The following is an 18,836-nucleotide window of genomic DNA, read 5'->3' as shown; positions in this document are numbered from 1 at the left end:
TCTCTCATCCGCCAGATGCGTGTCACCAGGTCTATGGCATCGGGCGGGACTCAATCGAACCCGCCTACCGCTTGAAGCCCTTCTGATATCCTATTGGTTTTAGCACGGGATCTGCCTTCTGATGGAATCGGCGATTTCCATACGGTTTTATGCTTTCCTCGTGACTGAGCGCTTGGGGGATTTCCTTCACTGAGGGGGACGCCCTGCGATACGCGATTAGCACTAATCGCGTATCAGAAACCACCCTTGTTTCTAGATTTGACCTCCCGTTTGTCAATTTGTGCCAGCACGCGGTCACCATGGGCCAACGGTCTATGCGCTTTGATCGAGGGTCCTCGTTGTTCCGTGCTGACCACAAATTGCCATTGTTTGGAAGTTATTTCTAATAAGTTCGATATCCCTAAGACTTTGAAGCTTGACATAATTTGAAATAGTCATGAAAACTCAGAGAATGTTTAAGGATTTAATTCGGATCAATGGTATAAATCTGGATAAAATGCTAACCTTTAGAAACTGAATTTATGTTCCTAATCAAAATTCTCTAAAACAATTAATATTCGATGAATTTCATAGAAAACCTTATGTTGCCCACCCAGGGTACCATAAAATACTGGTTTCCATTAGGAAAGGTTATTTTTGGCCAGGTTTAAGGAAAGATATCACTGAGTACCTATCTAAATGTTTAGAGTGTCAGTTAGTGAAGGCAGAGCATCACCACCCCACTGGAGTACTGCAATCACTGCCCATTCCTGAGTGGAAATGGGAGACAATTACTCTAGACTTCATCACGGTTTTACCTTGCACTAAGACACAAAATGACTCAATTATGGTGGTGGTTGAAAAGCTAAGAAAAACTACTCATTTCATTTCGGTAAAATCCACTTACAAAACTGTTGAAATTGCAAACATATTTTTGAGGGAAATCTTCCGATTGCACGGAATACCCAAGGTAGTCATTTCTGACAGGGACGTAAAATTTACATCCACTTTCTGGAAGACACTCTTTTCTAGATTGGATACCCAAATCCAATTTAGTACCACTTACCATCCGTAGACGGATGGTCAAACAGAGTGAGTGAATCAAATTTTGGAGGATATGTTAAGAATGTTTGTGATTCAACAACCGCATAACTGGAAAGATTACCTCCATTTAGTGGAGTTTTCTTATAACAACGGATAGCACGAGTCATTGGGCATGAGCCCCTTTGAGGTGTTGTATGGAAGAAGGTGTAGGGTGCCCATAGATTGGAATAGTCTTATCAATAAATTAACATTGGGTTCTTTATTTTGTATAATCCAATCTGCAAAGGAAGAGTGGGCTAAGGTGCTTTCTTCTTCCTGTGCAGCGCTACTGAAAATCCTGTAGTGAGATAGTATGATAATTTTTGCATGATCAGTTTGTTAGTGGTATACCTTGCTAAGACATGTGAAGGATTCTCTCCGCAAAACACTCTAATGAAGATGCCACCTGGTGAGGCATAACAATCTGCAATGTTTACTATCACCTCCATTGCTTCTCGTGACATGTAAGGGTGATCTTATTCAAAGATAAGCTTGTACAATGGGATGATGAAGTGGTTAGTTAGCCGCATCATTAGTCCCCAATAACTGCACTCGAAAAGAAACTTGCAATAAATGTGTATGGAAGGTTCTCGCGGTGCCCATGTCCAATTCGTGCCAGGGAACTGTTGGTGTGCACAGATTACATCTAGTAAGTATGTAGACATATCAAATATTTCTCACTCACCCTTGGGCGTATTCTGAGCCTGTGCTACATGGGCCTTCAATTGTTGGGCCAATAGATCCATCCAGTTGAACGGCCTCCTAGCATTCATCATTGGTCCAATAAAACTGCCCACCCTTTAGGAAAGGTTTCAGTGAAATATTCTGCAAGTAAAGATAACCAAGCACAGGTAAGCCTTCCTGAGGGAAATTTTTTACTGTACACATGGGTGAGTGTCTGTCAAAACATTGATGGATCTTTCGCCTAGCATTTGACAATGTCTCTTGTGTTCACATAGTTGTGTGTGACATAGAAGGGTGAGTCCATGCACTTTACTGGCTTGGGAAAGTGATACATCTTCTAAAATTCTTCTGCCTGCTCGCACTGCTCAATGTCATGGTCTTCTCATGCATGTGTGAGACAATCTAACTAATAATATTTGCACACGGGAAGGCAAGATACCTGCATGCAACCTTGTATACCCCTAACTTTTGGATGCTAAGATAAACCATTCATTCCTCTAAGTCTGCCTCAAAGTCCTTTGAAAAAGCATCTTTAATCTGTTTTCATGTCAGTGATGATCCCCTCTCTATAAACAGCTAAGTATCTACATACATTGGAAAATCAATTGAATTTTTCTCAACTGCTTCCCCAGTACATCTCTCAGCATTTTTCTTTGATGCATCTCTCTTAGATTCCATAGCAATAATGGTTACTAGAGATGTTCTCAAGAAATGTTGTACCTGTTGGACAACAAGGACATTCATGGCAAGCAAATGTCAGTGTAAAGCAAAACAACTTACAAGGTAAGTTCAAGTAGCAAACAGGGCACTAGATGGGGAGGATTGCACAATTTTCTTTGGAAAGAAGGAATGGATGCCTCTGGGAACTACACACTACACAGTCCCATCATCCAGGATGGAAGCTTGATGGTTGAAACTGCACAATGTGCAGTTCAGCCTTGGTAGAGGCTTGGGAGAGACCGCGCATCGCGCAATCTCAATGGCCAATATGACAAGATGGCTACTGAAACTGCACAGTGCGCAGTTGGAGCCAGATTGGACTACACACTACACAATTCCAGAAGCCAAGCTTATGGCTTGAGCCTCATGATTGTGCAGTGCCAACTGGGCAAAGTGAAAACCGACCAAGAGAAACCCAGATTTTCCGAAGGGAAGTGTGAAAACAAGAAGATCTAACACTTAGTGTGAGGTTGAGTGCATATCTAACTAAGTGTAGATAAATGCATGTGAATCAAGTGCAGTAATTAATAAAATAGAAGGAAAATGAAGTATTTTAGGAGAGTCACTGCAACAACAACCATTGGTGAAAAAATAGGAAAACTAATGTGACACTTGGGAAAGGAAATCTATAACTTAAAACAACACTTCTACAAGTTAAAAAAGGTTAAAATGCCAACAACCATGAAGATAAATGAGTGAAACAACACTCGCACAAGCCCAAAAATAAAAAGAAACATAAAAAAGCGGCAAAAGATGACAAAAGCAAAAATCACTCGGAAAAGCATGGGTGATCACATCAAAGGTTCTTATATTGCTTAATCCACATAATTGTTTTGATTTGGGTGACTCTTTGGATGATGGAAATGTACAAGTTGTTGATCCTGATGCTGCTGATGGTGCAGATCATATATGGTGTATGATAATTGCTAATGACTATCATGGTCTTGTTTAGATTGGGTGTCCTTGTTATAAATGTCATCAATTGATGTAAAGGTCATGAAAATACCTAATTTGTAACCCCACTTTGCATGGGAAGGATGACGTAATAATTTCTATTTCAGTCATGTATAAACATTTTGTATATCCCCACTTGGTTGGGTGGATGAGTAAAAAATGGTGTATCCCGACTTGGTTGAGAGATTGATGTATGTATGAGTCATTGGTGATAGGAAGGTCATACTCACTTAGTTGAGTTGTAGAGTCATGTTACTCTTTTGAAAAATATTTTTTGCAGACTCTGCATGTTCTTAGGGGGAGCATGGACGGATTGGTACATCTTAGCATGTACAAAGGGGGAGCTCAATCAGATATTTCAGCATGTACTCAGGGGGAGTATGGACAACATAATGTATATCAAAGGGAGAGAATATCTTGGTCCACCCTTTGCCCTTGATGTCAAAGGGGAAGAGTGACTTGGTTTTGTTGTTGCCATCAAGTCCAAAGGGAGAGATTGTTGGCATTATGATTCAGGTGTTGTCCTTGATGGCAACTTACTCATATGACAGATCACAGTGCAGCAAGTCAATAGCAAAGAATTAATGATCAGACTACAAAGAATGAAGAAAGAAAGGTATACACAAGTTCCCCATGACAAAGGAGCATATACACGCAGGTTAACAGAACAAAAGAAGCGTTTAACGTACACACGCACTTTCATAAGAGGGAAAGCGCGTACGTGTTGGAAAACTAAGTTTTGGTCCAAGGTATTTGGTCCATGGTATTTTGATCCATGGTATTGGTCCAAGGTATCTGGTCCGAGATATTGACCCTAGGTATTTGGTCCAAGGTATTGGTCCTAAGTGGTTTTGGTCCATGGTATTGAGAAATGCCTAAGAGTATATAAGGAGGAGAAGATCATTAGGCCATGTGTGCAAGTATTGAATATCTAATGAAGTGTAAGATCTAGTATATAGGTTATGGGTTTGTGATGCTTTGCTTGATCTAAAGTAAAGATGAACCTATGTGGTTGATTATGGATGCTGGATCGGGATCTTAAGGCTTGAAATGAATTAGCATTATGAGGTTTGATCATGTATAGTCTAGATCTGAATACTGACGCATGTGTTGTTCTGTAAATGTTATGATCTGGGTATAACTGAAGTCTGGAATAGCTGCAAAATTATATTTGCAGATGTATACGCTGGTTTGATTTGGTAAAAGCGCATATACACACTGGTTTAGTTCATCAGAGTAGCGTATACATTATGAGATTTGATATTTGAGGTTGTTGTTGGTTCTAGTGGTTGTTGCAGAGTTCTGGGGTCTGCTCTGTGTTCTGGTCACTGTGTTATGATGACAGTATTCTAAATGTTCATATTGGTTGATTCAATTGTGGGTGATTCAGAGAGTAGTTGATGGTTGTATTGTAGTTGTGATTGATTTTTTGCTTCAATGTTGTTGATGGGTCCAGTATGAAAATTGGATGAAACGTGGCCTTCAGATTGTGGTGTTGTGTTCCAAGAGTATCCAATCTGAAAATTTATGAAACGTGGTCCTTGGAGGAAGAGAGAAGGTCGTATCCTTCTGTAGGTCGGCACCTACGTACTGGTAAACATATTGGCCAGTACAAGAGCCAGGGGGTTGGAGCTCCCTTCCAATAGTAGTTGGAAAACGAGTGAAGGTTGCAGCCTTCAGTAGGCCAGCGCCTACGTACTAGTAAACAGATCGGCTAGTACAAGAGCTAGGGGGTTGTAGCTCCCTTCCAGTAGCAACTAGAGAACAAGAGAAGGTTGTAGCCTTCTGAAGGTGGGTGCTTGCGTATTGGTATGAGTCTGCACCAGTACAAGATTATAAACAGGTTTTTCTTATATTAAAAGAAGACAGCAGTAGGTGATTTTTGTCCCACATTGGGTTTCCATCTTAAATCTTGGTGTTCATGTGTGTTTCTTATGTGTGATGATTTGTTCTGTTATTACTAGACCTGGTTACTCTTTATATGGTTAATGAAATACTGATGCATTGATTAAAGATCAACATATGATGAATTAACTGAATAATAAGTTTGTTGGATATACGCTGGTTGCCTTAAACACAGTTGCATGTACACGTGAGTTACCTTCACTAAAGTAGCATATATGAATCTGATTATGGAAATGAGAAAGTTATTGATTTGCTAATACTGATTCACCCCCCCCCCCCTCTCAGTATTATTTCCAACACCTCTAGCCAATGAAATTCCCTACCAATCCATGGAAAGTAAAATCTCGTATAATGGTTCTTGCAAATACTGCAGGTATCATATGGATTAAAGTCCTTAATGTCGAATTGAAATTTCAATATCTCCTTAGCCTCTGCATCTGTGACTTTCAAGTTCTTTATCTTGTATAATCCAATCTGCAAAGGAAGAGTGGGCCATGGTGCTTTCTTCTTCCTGTGCAGTGCTGCTGACAATCCTGTAGTGCGATAGTATGATACTTCTTGCATGATCAATTTGTTAGTGGCATACCTTGGTAAGACATGTGAAGGATTCTCTCCGCAAAACACTCTAATGAAGATGCCACCTAGTGAGGCATAACAATCTGCAATGTTTACTATCACCTCCATTGCTTCTTGTGACATGTAAGGGTGATCTTATTCAAAGATAAGCTTGTACAATGGGATGATGAAGTGGCCAGTTAGCCGCACCATTGGTCCCCGATAACTGCATTCAGAAAGAAACTTGCAATAAATGTGTATGGAAGGTTCTCGCGGTGCCCCTATCTAGTTCGTGCTAGGGAACAGTTGATGTGCACATATTGCATCCAGTAAGTATGCAGACATATCGAATCTTTCTCACTCACCCTTGGGCATATGCTGAGCCTGTGCTACATGGGCCTTCAATTGTTGGGCCAATAGATCCATCCAGTTGAACGGCCTCCCAACATTCATCATTGGTCCAATAAAATTGCCCACCCTTTAAGAAAGGTTTCAGTGAAATATTCTGCAAGTAAAGATAACCAAGCACTGGTAAGCCTTCCTGAGGGAAATTTTTACTGTACACATGGGTGGGTGTCTGTAAAAACTTTGATGGATCTTTCACCCAGCATTTGATAATGTCTCTTGTGTTCACATAGTTGTGTGTGACATAGAAGGGTGAGTCCATGCGCTTTATTGGCTCGGGAAAGTGATACATCTTTTGAAATTCTTCTGCCCGCTCACACTGCTCAATGTCATGGTCTTCTCATGGATGTGTGAGACAATCTAGCTAATAATATTTGCACACGAGAAGGCAGGATACCTGCATGCAACCTTGTATACCCCTAACTTTCGGATGCTAAGATAAACCATTCATTCCTCTAAGTCTGCCTCAAAGTCCTTTGAAAAAGCATCTTTAATCTGTTTTCATGTCAGTGATGATCCCCTCTCTATAAACAGCTAAGTATTTGCATACATTGGAAAATCAATTGAATTTTTCTCAACTGCTTCCCCAGTACATCTCTCAGCAGTTTTCTTTGATGCATCTCTCTTAGATTCCATAGTAATAATGGTTACTGGAGAGGTTCTCAAGAAATGTTGTACCTGTTGGACAGCAAGGACATTCATGGCAAGCAAATGTCAGTGTAAAGCAAAACAACTTACAAGGTAAGTTCAAGCAGCAAACAAGGCACTAGATGGGGAGGATTACACGATTTTCTCTAGAAAGAAGGAACGGATGCCTCTGGGAACTACACTCTACACAGTCCCATCATCCAGGATGGAAGCTTGATGGTTGAAACTGCACAATGTGTAGTTCAACCGAGGTAGAGGCTTGGGAGAGACCGCGCATTGCGCAATCTCAATGGACAAGATGACAAGATGGATGCTGAAACTGCACAGTGCACAGTTGGAGCCAGTTTGGACTACACACTACATAATTCCAGAGGCCAAGCTTATGGCTTGAGCCTCATGATTGTGTAGTGCCAGCTAGGCAAAGTGAAAACCGACCAAGAGAAACCCAAATTTTCCCAAGGGAAGTGTGAAAACAAGAAGATCTAAGACTTAGTGTGAGGTTGAGTGCATATCTAACTAAGTGTAGATAAATGCATGTGAATCAAGTGCAGTAATTAATAAAATAGAAGGAAAATGAAGTATTTGAGGAGAGTCACTGCAACAACTACCATTGGTGAACTAATGTGACACTTGGGAAGGGAAATCTATAACTTAAAACAACACTTCTACAAGTTAAAAAATGTTAAAACGCCAGCAACCATGAACTTAGATAAATGAGTGAAGCAACACTCGCACAAGCCAAAAAATAAAAAGCGACATAAAAAAGCGGCAAAAGATGACAAAAGCAAAATCACTCAGAAAAGCATGGGTGATCACATCAAAGATTCCTTGATTTCCTCAGGAACTCTAGAGCTCCAATATCGAATGTGCAAATGATCTCTAAAAATGTCGATTAAATAGATTTGGACAAATTAGGGTTTATGATGTGCATGCCTAAAATCAAGGAAAAAGTGTCACTTGGTAGAAGTTTTTAAAAATAGAGCAAGTTCCTCCTTTGAGATACTAAAAATAAATCCCTAATTTTTAGGGATGCTTTTTTTTATTTTTTCGAGGAAACTTGCCATGCACACCACTGGGAAAGATTGTGCAGTTCTGGGAACTGGGCAACATTTCGACTTAGTGCACTACGCAGTTTCTGAGCTTAGTGAGGGTTGTACAATTTCTATGCTCAGTGTTGGGCTGCCTCCCATGGCTGCACAGTTTCTGAGCTCAAGGCTCACTGGAAGTCATGACTGCGCAATTTCCATCATCAAGGTTGGTTGCCCTCAAGGATTGCACAGTTTCTAGAGGCAAGCCCAAAACTGTTGTGAGACCAAGTTGGGAAATGAGATTGTGACTTAGAAGAATCAACTAACTTAACAAACACAAGTGAAAATGAAAAGACAAGTCTCAATCAAATCATGAATACCTAGATCAATGCAAGATGAGTTGTTGTGGACAGTAACGAAGACTCTAAAATCGAAGCATATGCAAAATTTTGGAGGGTGGTTATAGTCGCTACAGAAGAACTCTTTCATTCATTGAGGTGTCAATAATAGGATGATTTTCCCCTTTTGAGGAAACAAACTCAAAGCTATTATTCCCTATAGAAAACATCAAATTTCTAGTCACGCATAAGTACGAGAGACAGGGTAACTTTTAACATTAAACATATATTGAACAAGATTTAAGTATGCTCCTCACCTGAATGCTCCTAGATGACTCACTGAGAATCAACATGGCCATACTCACACTAATAGAAATCACCTATGGATGAAGATATGTTTTCACATTAAATGTGTGTGAAAGAAGAAAGTATTCACATGTTAAACGTTAAATTTATATATTGTCTAGACTTGAACATGTTAACTAGAAATCGAGCATGTACCTCTACCATGCGAAGTAGACCCATCAGAATCATGTATACTCATTCCTAAATCCCTTTCAACAGATCTATATGAAAGGGTTGTAAAATTTACACAAAATTGTCAATCACAAGTATGAGACACGTGTGATAAATTTTCATGCATTAAACATCTCACTTCAACATTTATATTCAGATTTTACTTGAACCAACTCTATCAGATAGTTGGTTGTTTCTTGAAGAAAAAGTAATCAAATCACTATCACCAAGCTCAAGCGAGACCCGTGCACCTTTCAACAACGATACTTTTTCACATTAAACATGTGTCAAAGAAGAGTGTTCACATGTTAAACATTAAATTTATAGCCTATCGTTGAATATGTTTACTAGAAACTGATTGTGTACATGTAGTATGCCCAGAAGACCCCTCGAAATGTCATCTAATATGCTTGTTGGAACCTAACACAACTCCTCCTAAAAAGGGGCCATTGGAGGGGTTGTTCGATGCTATTGTTCCTATATAAAAGAGGAATAGTTATTAATATTGATCTTGAACATTGGCATTCAACAAGAATTAAACTTAAATGGATTTAAATATTTTTATTAGTTAATATGAAAGAATAATGGTGCTAGAAAAGGGTTTGTATCAAAGAAAAATGTATAATGACATGACTTGGCTTGGAGTTGGGAATATTATGTCGTGTTATCAAAGCCTTAGTTTTAGAAAAATATCTATATGGGTAGAGGTCAATGTGGATTTGTTTGACTTTATTGTTATGGTGCATCTCACAAATCATTGATGGTGTTCAATGACCAATGCCTTCATCATTTTGAAGATTTGGTTAATTTCTTCAATGGCCTCACCTTTTTGGTGCTTCACATGGTTGTTTCTAGGCAATGATATGGTAATATGTCCATGATGTAGCCTAGCCACATTGTAGGGTAGTAGGGATGACATGGGAAAATATGCACAACCTAGACAACAAATATGGTATCTTAAGGCCAACAATCACATCAATTCATTTGAAACTAAAATGTGTAAGATTATTAATTCAAGTGATGTTGGAGTTCCAACAAGTGATATTCAGGCATGCAAATAGCCAAGTTGCGTTAGTGCAAACATGGAAGTAAGTTATGAAGGATAACATAGTGTTTGGAATATGACTCTTTGGGATGGTGACGTATGAAATCAGTACTAGGTATTTCGAAAACAAAAGGCTGACAATCAATTGCATCTTATTTCTTCAACACTAAAATTCTTTTGTGTAACACCATGTGATAATATAACAAAGAACAAAAATATAGGATATAAACATGCCATGTAATTGAACTTATTATCAAAGAGGCTTTCAATTTCATCTCAAAATAAATTCTTCATGTGTAACTCATGCAGAGGTCATGACACTTATGTTGTATACTAGTCAATACACTTGATTATATGTATGCATGTTTGTATGTTTGTATGTATGTTAGTGTAGTCATTACATTCATTATGAATTTCTCTCGAAGTTCTAAAACAAGAATTTTTTGAGAATTTGTAATTTCAAAAATAGGTTATCACATAAACTATTTCATAATTGGTTAGTTGGAGAAATAAATTGTTCACTAAACTACTCAAACTAACATTCTTGACTTTTAAAAAATGTATAGTTAAGATATATGAGTTAGACCATTCCAATAATGTGAATTCATTGATTTTATTGAGATTGCAAACTCAACGAAAACCATCCCAGTAATGTGGATTCATTGATTTTATTTCCACATAATCATATGTCATCTAATTTGATAAGGTCTAATAATGTGAAAAGAATACTACAATAGATATTATGTCCAAAGAAAGCCTTCCATAAGATTTAGGGTATTAAAAGATTACTGAATCCATACAAAGACATGAACACCCATATCAATATCCATCTTTCCCGTCCAATTATTAAATTTTTGCAGCACACATGGGGTTATCCGATTTCAAGTCTTTTTGCTTATGTAATGATATGATACATGACCTCCTATTTACTCTGGATAGTTTTTCTCATTTGCTACAGTGACTTTATATATTTGTAAAATTTCTGGTGAATATTCCTAAATAGCCGAAAAAATTTGCATATTATATCTGGGTCGGCCTCTAAAGCAGTTGGACACTCTTTTGTGACCCTTTTTAGGGAAGAATGAAAAGGTAAAGTTTAGTGATGGGACAAGAATACTACAACAAATATGTTTGTAGGAACGCCTTCAACAAGATTTCGGCCATTTCATACTGATATATCTACGCACTCTTAAATCCACGGAACTTTTTGGCCGTGATACGAGATTTCAAAATATGTAAATCATCAAACTTTTAAGGGTCATGATAGATTAATGAAAACAAACCATCATTCAATTTTCAAATTAAAATATATATTTACATAATTAGTTGTATTCAAATCACGACGAAATGCATACGTCCGTACGTGCAGTACGCAGTTGTCCCTTGGTTGTTGAATTTGTGTCATAGGTTCTAGATAAAATTTATTGGTTTTAAGTTATGTTTTGGTTAATTTGATCGGTATTTGAAAACAAAATTTTAAGAATTATCTAATAATTTACAAATGTCAGATATTTTAAATTTTTAATATTTTAAATCTATTATATATTAAAAATTTATTTGAAAATAATAATAATAATTTTATTGGGCTTGAGTATGTTCTAAAATTGTTTCTGCTTGGTTAAGAAGGTGTTTTTTAGGAGGTAAGGAAACAGGTTAACCCCCAAGACTCAGAAACATTTAGCAGGAGTGAAAACCAAGACCCGGAAGCATCTAGCCAGAGTGAAAATCTGCCCATTACAGAGCACCAGTGAGTTATTCATTGCGACGGGGTAGTTTATTTTGAATAAGAGTGTCAATCAAAATTAGAAATAACCACTATATAAAAATTAGAGATAGCCCATGATTTCACAACTAAATTAAGATAAGTTTTCCAACTATACTGGTAAAAGAACCCATTACCCAACAAAAAGCCATTTTATCGGTTAGACAATACCGATGCAAGCCATTTTATGAATTTCCCCTGCCCCCAACATCCAGCTAAGGTTCAGGTCGTCTGCGATTTGCCAGGCACCGCTGTCGGCCCCGAGATTGAAACAGATGACATTAGATGCACAAACATACGCAAGAATGTCCGTCTTGGCTGTCCACTTCTTCAGACTAGAGTTCTTCTTTATTGGCAACGAATATCCCAGTGGGGCTAACGTTTCCCAAAGATCAGTCTCGGTGATCTCCGCATATCTGACCGCCGCTGGATTGAATCTCCCGCAACTCTTTCCTGAGCTGCCGGAATGCATGCCTGGTGTTGGCGCAAATTGGAATCCCATGCCGGGAGGCCGCTGCGAAGAAATGGACGACGAAGGATGTTCCAACAAGAACGACTCACAGATCACATCATGACATAAAGTGCACATAGGCGCCACAAGGGAAACGCTTAAGACTGTAAATATAAACTTCTATTTATATGCCATAATAAAGTCTTTGCACACCTCTGAAACGTCCGTCCCCTTATCGACCATGGTCAGCCATCCACATTCCACCACACTCCCAATCTCTTTGCCTCCATCTTCATCACAATCACTCTGCTCCTCACCATCGGTACCACAACTCTGCTCCTCTTCCTCGTGGGAGCAATATACATGTATATTGCTATGCATGCACTCTTTAAACAAATGCGACTCCTCCGTCCACATAAACACATGTGCGCTTCTTCCACCTTTGTTTCCATGGAAGGACGAGTACTCCACCTCCGACTCACCATAATTACTCGGACGGAATGTTACACGAAACTCAAACGCCCTGCAGACATGGTAGGTGATGAAGAACATGAATATTGCACTATGTGATTGGATATTCTCTATCTCCAAATGAGATATGAGATCGTGAATTTTAAGATTGAACTTCTGCGCAATCCGTAGCATTTCTCCCCTCTCAAACATCTGCACAAGTATCATAATGTGGCGATTATTAATTATAATATTTCTTCTGTCTTCCTGAGAAAAATTAAACACCCACCTTGTCATCATCCATTCTTCCACTAAAGATGGCCGTTGACGGCTTTTGATGAGAAGGCGAAATCTGCACATATTTTCCAAAAACGACTTGAGCATTCAACAACACAAGCATTAAATTTAAATTGTGATATTCATCAGTAAATAAATATTAAGATTGAGTGATGAGAGTCTATTTTGATGATAAATGAGTTTTTATTCGAAACGTTGTACGGATAACATATATTACATAATGCTATTTTGAAAATCTCAGACAATCTCTCTTTTTCTCTCAAGAAATATTGACGGTTTTTGTTAGAATGAATCTTTGATATAATGAAGACCATATACTCACCAAAAATTCGTAAATGTCATTCCAGATAACTCTGTTATCCGTTGAAACGTTTAGACAATCCATCCGTTCCCGCTGACTCAATCCTTCTACCCTCTGCAGCTTCCAACATTTCTCCGCTTTGATCTGTTCCAATGATATTAGTCCTTCTACATTCAGGTTTTCCAGTTTAAAACACCCATTTATGTTGAGGAATTTAAGGTTTCCTAGATTTGAAAGACTTGTTAATGTCTTCAATCCCCAGCACTTTTGCATGTTTAGGCTTACTAGTCCCGATGGCAAGGCATTAACCCGGATCAGTTTAATATTCTCAGAAAGATCCATACTTTCAAGCCTGGGATAAACACCTTCGGGAATGGTTATTTCTGATATGGCTGTGTTCTTCAAAGTGAAATCCCTTAAAATCCTCATTTCAACTCCTAAATGTAAGTTTTCAACCTCCGCGTTCCCTTGATCCTGAAAAGTAAAGTCAGATAGAGGACAACTTTCTATAGCCAAAACTTTGATATTGGACGCCGCAATTCCTATTGGTAAGATTTGCTTTAGACCAGAGCATTTAATCAGGAACAACTCTGTTAAGCCCTTTAATTTAGACAAAGAAAGTGGCAACTCTGTTAACTCTGGGCTCCCTATCGTTAGTTGTTCTAACTTGTCGAGCATTGCCAAGTTCTCAGGTAACTGTAATAAATCAGTACCTCTTAAATTAAGATACCTTAAATGCATTTGATACGGGATTCTCTCCGGCAAGTATACCAATTTAGCACAGTCTTTGAAGTCAACGTACTCAAGTGTGGAAATTTCTCCTAAAGTATCCAGTGAGATTGACAGGTTGAAGCAGTGTTGTAATGATAGATATTGAAGTTGCAATAACTTGGGAAAGGTATTGGGCAATTCAGTCAGTTGAGAGCAACCAGAGAGATCTAAATGCCTTAGATTTGGAAGTTGGGAAAAATCAATTGGAAGTGATTGCAGGAATCCTAGATTTTTCAACACTAGCCTTGTCAAAGTTCTCATCCCTGTAACCAAATTTTCTAGATAGCGAAACAAAGAAGATCCTGTTTGCCTAGACGGGGAAATTAAAGATCTTCTCTGCCGTGAAGATTCTGCTTGCCCGGACTTAGCTGAGATATGTGCCGAGCGACCCGTAAAAGTTTTGGGTTGCGTGTAGGCAATAATCAACTCAGTTAATTGCGTCGGAAGCTGAAAAGAACATAAAATCTCTTAGTTTAATTCAGGATGGAACAAAATGAACGAATGAACGAGATGTACTTACGTCATGACCAAAGTTGGCGAATAATCGTTCAACGCTGTTACCGGGACCCTGAATTTCCAAAACTTTCAATCCTCGCAAAGACATCGAGCGGAGGAAGTCGAAGGAGACATTAAGGGGTATGTTGAAACGATCCAGAGACATGAAACTGCGCCTAGGCTTCATGTTGGTATGACTGCGCAAGCGAAGCCATACCAACTCTCCCACCATGTTCCACGAGTCGAATGGCAAATCCCGAAACGCACCTTCAACTGCTAGAAGACGCACACCTTCAACACTAATGTCATTCATGAAACAAGCTGAATTCTCATCATTCGCGAACTGTTTCTTATCTTCCGTAGACCGGATTCCCCGTATCTGTAAGCTTGACAAGGCCTTGGCCTTTGATCCGGCCTGGCAATCACGTGAATCTCGCTGCAAATTAAACTGAATATCTTTTCAACCATACTAAAATAAAATAATAGAAAAGGCCAAATACGCATACCTGCGACTGCAACATTTCCTCTATGTCATTCAACGAGCTAAGCCGTAATGGGTTACAAGTAGGGAACACGCGATACTCTTCGCGGGCAATATGTCTCGCCAATTCCCTAAGTTGATCGTGCATTGTAAGTTTATAACTCCCATACCCGTAGCCTATCATCTGAATAAACAAAATAAATAGTTACCACGAGGGAGGGAGAGATTGCCAAGATGAATAAACACTGGTTTCCTAGCTCAACATAATACTTACGGGGTTTTCCTTTCTTCTACAGTCAATTTCATCATCCGACTGCGTGTCATAATGAATCTCCACGAGACATTTTTGACGAAGACTTTCGAGATGGTCTCCAATTCTGTTGTTGCCATGTAATCCTTCCAAGACTCTAATAGCTAAATCCTTTTCCTCGCCAACCAAGAAACAACCGATGTCCAAGAATACCTCCTTCTCTTCGGGGTCCAGGGCTTCGAAACTCACTCTTAACGAGTTTATTATTTCGTATGGCAGTGTTGTACACAACTTTTCCAACTGCCGCGTCCAGTACTGTTTGTCATACCGACCAACAAAGAGTCCTCCCAAAACTTTCAAGGACAAAGGCAAACCCCCACAAATTTTTAACAACCGCTCAACTAAATCTCCTAGTTCTTCAGATGGCTTGGATTGAGAAAAAGCATGCCGGCAGAAGAGCTCTCGAGCATGCTTTCTATGTAATGGCTTTACATCATAGACTAAAGTTTTTGCTGAAGAGCGTCTGAGTAAATCCTTATCACGAGATGTGATCAATATCAGACTCCCGGATGCCACGGCATCCACATCTAGTAGGCTCTCTATCTGATCCATATTATCAACATCATCCAGAACGATAAAAACTGGGGGGAGACGTGGCAGGCAATCTCGTAAAGTACGTCTCCCTTCCCAGATAGTGTCAATATGCTGCAAATTATAATTTCCCATCATATCACGAAGGAGCTTCTTCTGCAAAGATTGCAAACGCCTTTTTCTGACTTCACATAAGATACTTGATCTACTAAAGTCCGAGTGTTTCAGGTTGTAAAGGTGTCTAGCAAGAGTTGATTTTCCAACACCGCCCATTCCTGTAATCCCTACAATCGTTGTAGCGTTTGAATGGCTGTGTTTCAGAATTTCATTTTGGAAATCTTCAGCGACTTGGTCAAGGCCAACTGGGTATTTAGCTACGTCTAATGCTTGCCGTTTAAAAACCTCTTTCATTACACCAGCCACGATTTCCTCCAAAATTTCCCCATAGTCACTGAAAAAGCAAAGAGATATATTCACTCATTAGGGTTAGCACTTGGAAATCTTAGAACTGTATATGATAAATTCAAGGTTAAATAAATATACTTGTCGAAGGTCAAGCTTTATGTATTTCTGATGAAAAGTGTAAAGTCCAGGAAAATGTTCAAGGGTTTTCTATATTCTACACAGTATTCCAAAAGAATGATTAACCATAACATACTCATTTTCTCTAATATTTTATAATTCTGATGGACATCGAATATGACGAAAAATTCAGGTTGCCAATAAATATATACATTAAAGGTTTTGCAGAAGTATGGACTCACCTCCCATTCGTTTTGAACAGCAGGCCACAAATCTCCGAGGCTTGATTGAGGGCTGTCTTCCAATTCTTGATGACTTCGGCCGTAACTCTGGCTTTGTGTTTGTGTTTTTTGAAAACTTCTGCATAACGCCCTTTCTCAATGTGACGAAGGTCCGAAGGCTCAACGTCGGCATACACCGGAATAATCTTGGTGTTGCGGTCATGGCGTGATCTCAAAATCCAACACAATTCATCCAGGCACCATTTCGATTCAGCATAACGCTCAGAAAATATGGTCACATGAACCAGAGCGCTCTGAATGGCGCCGAGGATAGCAGGAGAAATATTATCCCCCGCACGAAATTCGTCCTTATCCAGAAACACGCTCAACCCATAGCTTCTGAGGCGATGATAGATGAGGCTCGCAAGAGTCCTCTTGACGTCGGGTCCCCTGTGATTTATGAAAACTTGGTATGGTGACGCCACTGGCACTGTCTCTGGCAATTGCTCCATTGATGATATGGGCTCCGATCAAAGATGACAGGAACGCTTCGCGTGCAAGAGAGACAAATATTGATGAGGCAACTAGAAGATTATGAGAGAAATGCGAACGGTATTTAAAATGGATTTGCTCTATATAGGATAAGTGTAAGAGGGATTATATGGCTATAAATGACTCCCAGTATGTCTGGTAGCCGTCTTTCCATCATCATTAATAATGATAGAGAGTGGTTTTACTTTAATCAGGTGAGGCAGCGAACTATAGAGCCCTTCATATTCAACAGTCACGGAGAGAAGCAAGAAATCATAGATCCCATTGCATTCAACAAACGCCCACTGAAAGAAACCACAGAAACTATCTCATTCAACAGTGATGGAACCCACTCGTATTAAACAAAAATATCCAGAAGCAAAGTCAATGAAGTGTTGGAACCACGGAACCCACTCGTATTAAACAAAAATATCCAGAAGCAAAGTCAATGAAGTGTTGGAACCACGGAACCCACTCGTATTAAACAAAAATATCCAGAAGCAAAGTCATTGAAGTGTTGGAACCCCAGAACCCACTCAATATACAGAAGCGAAGTCAACGAAGTTTTCAAATCGGGTAAAGTAATTATTTTAGCTATAAGGCTAAAGATGGTTTATGTTACACATTATTTTTTCATTTAGTTTATGGATAGATTATTTTTTTATCTGTTTGATGTATTTGGTTTTTATGTGAAGTTTTACAATAAATGCTGGGAGCTTTTAGACAAATCTTCTTAAATAACTTATCTGAGCTGCTAGCATATTTGTAAGATGAAATGCTTTTCTATTTCCACTTTTCAAAAAATAAAAAATTATACTTTTTTCTCTCACAATTTTTTTTTGACCTTTTCCAACCTCTTATTTTACAACAGAGTTGATAAAAATTAATTTTTATATAATACCAAAACCGCTAAACCATCTCTTATTAAACAAAGCATATACACGACCAAAGTCAATGAAGTCTTCGAACTGGGTAAAGCACTACGTGATAGTGCATCAACTATTATAATTTTAGTTATCCGGACGAAGGATTAGTGATGGAACCACAGAACCCATCTGCTATTAAACAAAAAAAAAAATCCGCAAGCGAAGTCAATGAAATTTTCAAATCGGGTAAAGCACGAGTACATCAATTATTATGATTATAATTATACGTATTAAGGATTAATGAAGAAAACTGAGGTCTTATAGTTGGGTACATTTTGAAAATATAGTTAAAACAAAAGAGAGGAGACATCTCAGCTACCAATGCATACGACAATGCCATGGGTCTCTTTTTATGGTTATATACATGGAAAGTAGAAATCTTGATTACTTTTTTCAGCAAAATCTGCAACATTTTCAAAGAAAGCTGCAACCAGGGATATCTCAACCCACTTAATTTAGAGCTGAGAGTGAAATTTCAACAAATTGCACGAAAATTTAAATGCAAAATTCATGTTGTTTTCATGTTGTCATTACTATCTTTTTCTATTGGTCTAGGTCTCTAGTAGCACTCACAATCATAGAACGAAAATTTAAATGCAAAATTCATGTTGTTTTCATGTTGTCATTATTATCCTTTTCTATTGGTCTAGGTCTCTAGTAGCACTCACAATCATAGACCAACAATGAATCAATTGGAAATTGATGGAGGACTACTCACTTTTCTCACCATTAAATAGATTTTATAATAAAGTGAGAACTTTTATTAAATAGACTCTATAATAAAGTGAGAAATTTTATTAAATAGATTTTATAATAAATTAAGAAATTTTTAGAATTAGAGAAATGATGATTTGTGGATGGCTTATAGAGATATCCAAAACTAATAAAAACTTTCAAAAAAATATTTAAACTAATAACTTTCAAAAG

General features: G+C 38.5%; 1 protein-coding gene across 1 annotated transcript; it reads right to left on the bottom strand.

The window, feature by feature from the left end:
• Positions 1 to 12,251: 12,251 nt before the first annotated feature.
• LOC149243900 (uncharacterized) lies at positions 12,252 to 17,037 on the bottom strand. The gene is made up of 7 exons (XM_089367879.1): positions 16,474 to 17,037; positions 15,143 to 16,160; positions 14,894 to 15,052; positions 14,413 to 14,802; positions 13,143 to 14,339; positions 12,813 to 12,875; positions 12,252 to 12,736 (listed from the first exon to the last, which is right to left on the bottom strand). The coding sequence occupies exons 1-7, from the start codon at positions 16,962 to 16,964 to the stop codon at positions 12,254 to 12,256; spliced, it is 3,801 nt and encodes a 1,266-aa protein (XP_089224005.1). The 5' UTR covers positions 16,965 to 17,037; the 3' UTR covers positions 12,252 to 12,253.
• Between the last annotated feature and the right edge of the window lie 1,799 nt (positions 17,038 to 18,836).

Source organism: Pinus tabuliformis, chromosome 8 (genome assembly GCF_031772625.1).
Source record: "Pinus tabuliformis cultivar Carrire ecotype Pingquan chromosome 8, CPIR1, whole genome shotgun sequence".
Taxonomy (NCBI): Eukaryota; Viridiplantae; Streptophyta; class Pinopsida; order Pinales; family Pinaceae; genus Pinus; species Pinus tabuliformis.
Note: the sequence above shows the minus strand (reverse complement) of the source record. Positions and strands in the feature narration are given on the sequence as shown.